This window comes from Seriola dumerili, unplaced genomic scaffold (assembly GCF_002260705.1).
Source record: "Seriola dumerili isolate Sdu_G_001 unplaced genomic scaffold, Sdu_1.0 BDQW01000242.1, whole genome shotgun sequence".
Lineage (NCBI taxonomy): Eukaryota > Metazoa > Chordata > Actinopteri > Carangiformes > Carangidae > Seriola > Seriola dumerili.
In genome coordinates, this window is record NW_019174497.1 from 1,708,837 (window position 1) to 1,714,838 (window position 6,002).

Here is a 6,002-nt window from a genome sequence, read left to right on the forward strand (position 1 = left end):
GTGGGCAAGAATGAAGGGGCAACCCCTTAATTTTCTTTAACGGCATTTAGTCCCCTCTTGATTGGTTGTTCTTAAGCTGTTGGTTACATGTGCAGAAGAGGCCATTCATCACGTGGCTGGGGTGTGACTCATTCTCTCAAAACCAGGCTGTTATAAAATAGATGCCAATCTTGGTTTACACAGTTTCCAGCCTCAAAAACTGTCAACTTAAATATAGTAACCATGTCATTAGTGTAGGGTGTGTCATGTTTTTAGTGTGTCTGTGTTGGAAAAAATGGATGGACATACAGTATGAATGAACATATGTCAATTTAGTCAAACATAGTTCTCCTTGGAGGGCAGAAAGTCCATGGCAGTGAGTGTGTCACAGGCCTGTAGAGCTCAGCATAGGCTCTTGAACAATCTGGACAGTGGGGGGGCTGTGTCCTCAGGCTCTAGACTGAATCCAGATCTGCCAGCCCCTCCAGCATGGCTAAAACCTTAGAGTGAACAACTGCTCCTTAGTTCACTTCACACCATCAGCCATGGTCATCAGCCTCTCCTGCCCAGGCATTAGCAGGCCCCCAACCTCTCTGAGTGCACCCATGTGTACCAGCAGGAGCGTGTGAGTGCAAAGTGGTCAAGTTGTTTTCATATGCCTTTGCACTTCTGCTTTGTTTGATTCCAAGAGAGTGAACATTAAAGAGCCATTTCACCATTATTATTGTAGTAATTATGTCAATCCTGAATGTTAACTTTGTTTAAAGAAGCAAAATGTTTTTCCAGTGCAGTATGGGCAAAGAAAACACAATTATTCTGCTCAGTCAAGTTTAGACTGTTGTCAACAATACTCACTATTCATTGCAAATGCTGCATCATGAGATCTGACACAACCAGACCATAATTCTCCACACCCCAACTGTGGCTCTGTGCAGTAAAAATTGACCATGGTGCCATTTGTGTCCTAGCTTTGAATATCTGACAGTGACGCTACATTATTATTAAGTCTGCATGTTTATGGTTGTCCTCTCTGGCTAACAGGAGCGTCCACGAAGCGCAGTGGAGCAGCAGCTGTGTGCTGTGGAGAGTGGCCGGCCCAGGATGAGTGTGGAGGAGCAGCTGGAGAGGATTCGTCGCCACCAGCAGGGAACCCTAAGGGAGAAGAAGAAAGGCCTCAGCATCCGGGGTAGCAGCCAGGAGAACACACCCTCTCGCAGTCACTCATTTACTAAAGAAAACCATTTCCGCAGCATGCAGGTATTGGATGACAGATGCAGACATTTGGGCACTAAGGCAGCACCAAAGTTGAGAATAGGTTGGAATCCTGTCATGTGATCGGATCTCTCTGTATTTTTGTCTTGTTTGTTCGATGTCTTTTATAGTCCCAAATGAGACGCAGAGATGAGGTGATGAGCAGTGACATTCAGGAGCTGGAGGCCTCTCTCAGGCAACAGGAGGTGGTGAGGGAGCAGGAGACGCCCGCCGAGGAAATTGCCCGTCTCAAAGAAGCTTCACAGGCTGACCACTTTAATGTGGACCGAGAGGTAAGGCACAGCAGTTGGCTGTCTGACTCATCAGACCGAGAAGACTAATATTGTCACTGGCTAATTATTTAGCAAATGCACACCAACGGAACATCAAGGATTGTGGATGTATTGAGTATTAAATCTGGAATAATTAGAGAATGTGACATATTTAAATGGCATTACTATTTTTAATACAGTGAAACTAAAGCAAACGATGTTATGAAAAAAACTTGATGTTGTAACTAAATGCTGTGGTACTTTAAAAGTAACACATTCACAATGTTGTAACAATTGTACCTTACAAATCACTGACTGACTGACTGACTGAGATATTTGTATTACCCAAATATCACACTTATTCACACATGCTTATTGAGGGTGCATATAGTAAAATTATGGGGGAAATAACTTAAATAAATGTGTGTCCTGTTTGGCTTACTTTGAGGGCTTACTTAGAAATCACTTACATTATTGTACTACTTTTATCATACTTTTTTGAATCTACCAATAAGTAAAGTTGCAAAACTCTGCAGCCATTTTTTTTTTCCATGTCAAACTAAGTATTACACAATGACTCCTTACACTAACATTTTTTCATAGGCTGCCTGTAAGCTATAAACTTGATTTCAAGGTGCTTCTTGCTGTTTTTGAAAAGTTCATGGCCTTTCTCTGGATTACATCAAAGAACGTTCAGTTTATGTCCCTGACTGATCTCTGCATGCTGCAGAAAGTCTGATATTGTGTTTCTCACTCTAGGATGTAGCTTACAGTGATGCTCCATTTAGTTCTAACAGACGCAAGATGTGGAACAGTCTTCCTCTACTGAATGATAATGATGATGATGATGATGACGATAATGAGCATCTGTTATTTGTTTATGAATGTCATTTATTTATTTATTCATTTATTTATTTACACTTTTAGCTTCTGCCTGTTTTTTTTTAATTTGCAAAGCACAATGTATTCCAATCATTTGTATGAAATGTGCTACATGAAGTGTTTGTTCTCTGGTTGCATTTCTTCAGCTTTCTGTGCCTGACAAAGTGCTGATTCCTGAACGTTATGTAGAGTCAGACCCTGACGAGGCTCTGAGCCCTGAGCAGGAGGCTGATAAGCAGAGGAAAGTTGACCGCATCAAAGCCCTCATAGCAAAAAACAGGTAAACACCATCATGATCTATTGTTACCAGTAACTATTTGTTAGCAAGGACAGGCCTGTATGGGCCTTTTATATTAGATAGAGATCCTTTGGTGAAAGGGCTATCTGTGCCAGTGAGCACTGATATTTCCAAGCAGATTTCATGCATGAAATTCTTTCTAAAACCCGAGGGGTAAGTTTGGGGTCATAGCAAGACATAACCATAGATGGCTCAAAAGGGACCACACTGCCTTCCTGCTCTTTCTGTGCAGATCAGTTCCTTAGATGTGCAGAAAAGTGCATGTTTCTATGTCCCAGCCACTGTGACATTTAAATTCTAAATGTCATCCCCCTTGAATTGATTTAAGTGAGATAGCTTGTTTGTCCTGGGGTAATTGTGTTTATTGTGAAATTAAAGTTGTTGTATACTGTATACTACAGAAGTCAGTTGTGTATGTGTGTGTGCTCCTAGCATGCAAAATGTGCTGCCTAGCATGGCTCTAAGCCCAGAGGAGGAGACTGAAGAGGAGGTTACTGTACAGGAGAAAGAGAAGATGATTAATATCTCCTACGAGCTGGCAGCTGAGGCCTCCAAACGCAGCAAGCTGGTAGCAGGTACATTTCTAGAGAGAAAGGGGGGGTGTGGGTGATAAAAAGAATGCATGTGATAAAACAAAAGCTAGTGGGAGCCTGTTTACTTTACAAGCCTTATTTTATGTCATGGTTTGTTAAACTGCAGCTGCTTCCATTGAGCATGTGTTCAGTCATTTATCATTGCAGTCTCATTAGTTTCTTCATTAATTTCATTGACTTCAGTGATTATTTGTGTTTGTTTTTGGCCATTAAGTCATGAGCTACAGATGGAATTTGTTTTCGTTATTTTGTGTGTGTCTGTGTGAGTTTATCATGTTGCTCTGTTTTGTTGCAGTGAAAAGCCTGTCGTCCTCTTCCCCACCCCTTCCACAGTCTCCTAACACACCCCCTCAGCTCACTGATGGGTCTCACTTCATGTGTGTGTAGTAGCACCAGTAAGGGCCTTCATCACCTTGTTTTGTCCATACTCACAATGCTAAAGTGTTCTCAGTATTTTAATTGTTGTCTCTGGGGAGAAAAAAAACATGTGAGAATGAAGGGATTCATGTAAGTTATATAGAAGCATAGGAGGGAAAATTGTTACTGTATGGCGTGTTTGTATGTATTCTGTGTTGCTGTAGCTGTACCCACCACTTTCTCACATTGTGTGGTATTTCTTTTGGTAGTGTGTGTAGTTATTCACAGTATTTGTTGTTGCCTACTGATAAAAATCAAAAGACTGTAATATTGATTTTACTTATTGGACATAGGGAATCCTATTTATCCAGTGCCTGCTGTTATTTTTGGAACATAATTAAATTTTTCTCACCTTCTCTTTCTGCAGCACAGGCTCTGGCCTCAGTAAAAACATACACATGAAGGAAACAGCAGTAGAAGTATAAAGATGCCCCTGAAGACTTACCCAAGGACATCAGCACAAGGCCACAGGCCCACAGAGAGTGAAACTGCCTACTCTGTCCTCTCGGGCCTTAACCTCTGACTTCTGTATGCTCACTGTGACGTCTTAAGCTCTGATGCCACAAAAAACTCTTTTCTCTGTGACATTTCTCTGCAATTGCCCCTATTTTGGGGCGTCACACTCTCCTTAACCTGGTGAGACAGCTTTGATTCTGTTGTTGCAGTTCCATTTTCAGTTTTTACAAGGCTTTTAAGTTTATTTTTAATATTTATATGGTTTTATTAGGTTCTTGTTTGAATATGGGCTAATGTCTGTCTGTAGATATATATGAGGCTAATAGACAGAGCTCTGCTGTAAGCCTAAGGGCCCGTGATTAAATGTTTTTGGCCATGCCACATTTTCCATTCATGTTTCACCACCTGTCCAAAAAGGTTACAAGAAAACATTTTCACATCATTTGAGTTCACTTAAGTCTTTTATAATTCACTCAATTTGTTTTTCAGGCATTGGTCATCAGCCAACCATTCATATTTATCCATTTATTGTAAAGAACATTTGTCGATGCAAAACATAGAGATATAGATTCCTCCATTATAATGAAAGGAGGAGCCACATTATTGCTGCAGACTAAGATTATTTGTAATTTCTCCTATTTCTGGGTTGTAATTATTTAAAAATGGGATCATCTGCAGTCCCTGTGGCGTTGTTGCCGACAATTGTGTGAATGTTCTGGCTTAAGTCACTCTATACTGTCTTTTTTTTTATTGCTGAGAGATCTATTTAATTGAAAGATGGAAAAAATCTGACTTTGGTTCTATTTTATGATATGTTGGTTTGAAGTCCTGTAACTAAAAAAAAAAAAGATGAGCACATGTAAAAAGCAATAAAAATGTTTGTGGATCCAGGATTAATTTTTTTTGTGTGTACAAAGTGTAATTATCAGAGGTTTACTGTGTATATAATGTACATGGTACAGCAGGATGGGAGGATGTATCCAAGATATGGTTACGTACTAGATTTGATTTGGAAATGTTCATATCCCATCTGTTTTATATCATGTTAAATAAATGTTGCTGTTCTTAATGAGTTGTTGCATTTGTGTCCTTCACCACTTTTGTAGATAGTTGTAATGGTAACGCTAAAGGTAAAGCCATATACACTTAGTCCTGCTCCTCAGATCAAATGCCGTGTTATCTTACTACATAGAACCTGTGTTTAGTCAGAGATTATGTATGGAAATACCGTCAAAAGTATGAGAATTTTGAGAACATTTAAAAATGTATGCTTCAATAATGAACAAATTATCAGCTTCATCAGAAATAATCATGTAAAGAGATGAGAGAAATCATTTGTTTTGGGTCAAACCATGAAGCCCTTGGTATGAGTGATGGTCAGTGAAAGTATAGAACTGTGGCTCCCTCTTGTGGTCATTGTGCTGCCACAGCATTTGCCATATGCTGCAACTTCCAAACACAAGTTTTATGATGGTGGATGCCTTTACTTACTAAGAAAATTCACAAAGCTGAAGTTGGAGATAATAATAATAATAAGATAATAATAATAAAAAAGAAAATAGGTACCACTTTCAAATAAGGCACCCTTCATAAAGGGTTTATACTTGTATCCAATGGCCTAAATAACGATTAACAAATAATTTACTAATGCTTTATAGATAAGTTGTAAGCCATTGAAAAGAGCAACTTTTTCTAATAAGCCACCAAGTCTAGAGTTACTTGTTAATAAGATTAATAAATACATTTTGGCCCAGACACCCTACAGGCTTTTTCCAGGATATAAGTGGTCCATGTATCTACCTGGTGAACTACATAACTGCATAAAAAGATAAATCAAGTGGAAGAGCACCAGCT

At 39.4% G+C, this 6,002-nt stretch overlaps 1 protein-coding gene across 7 annotated transcripts in view; it reads left to right on the plus strand.

Annotated features, from left to right (window-relative positions):
• Positions 1-5,217, plus strand: part of LOC111229716 (pleckstrin homology domain-containing family A member 5-like) — an 81,319-nt gene extending 76,102 nt beyond the window's left edge. For 5 of the 7 annotated variants that reach the window (XM_022756173.1, XM_022756169.1, XM_022756171.1 and 2 more), the window contains 6 exons: positions 1,021-1,236; positions 1,362-1,523; positions 2,531-2,664; positions 3,115-3,257; positions 3,571-3,670; positions 4,060-5,217. In XM_022756173.1, the coding sequence (XP_022611894.1) occupies positions 1,021-1,236; positions 1,362-1,523; positions 2,531-2,664; positions 3,115-3,257; positions 3,571-3,662 (747 nt within the window). In that variant the 3' untranslated portion in view covers positions 3,663-3,670; positions 4,060-5,217. The remainder of the gene's footprint in view (positions 1-1,020; positions 1,237-1,361; positions 1,524-2,530; positions 2,665-3,114; positions 3,258-3,570; positions 3,671-4,059) is intronic. The other 2 variants (XR_002665415.1, XM_022756168.1) reach the window with 2 other exon arrangements.
• Positions 5,218-6,002: the final 785 nt, after the last annotated feature.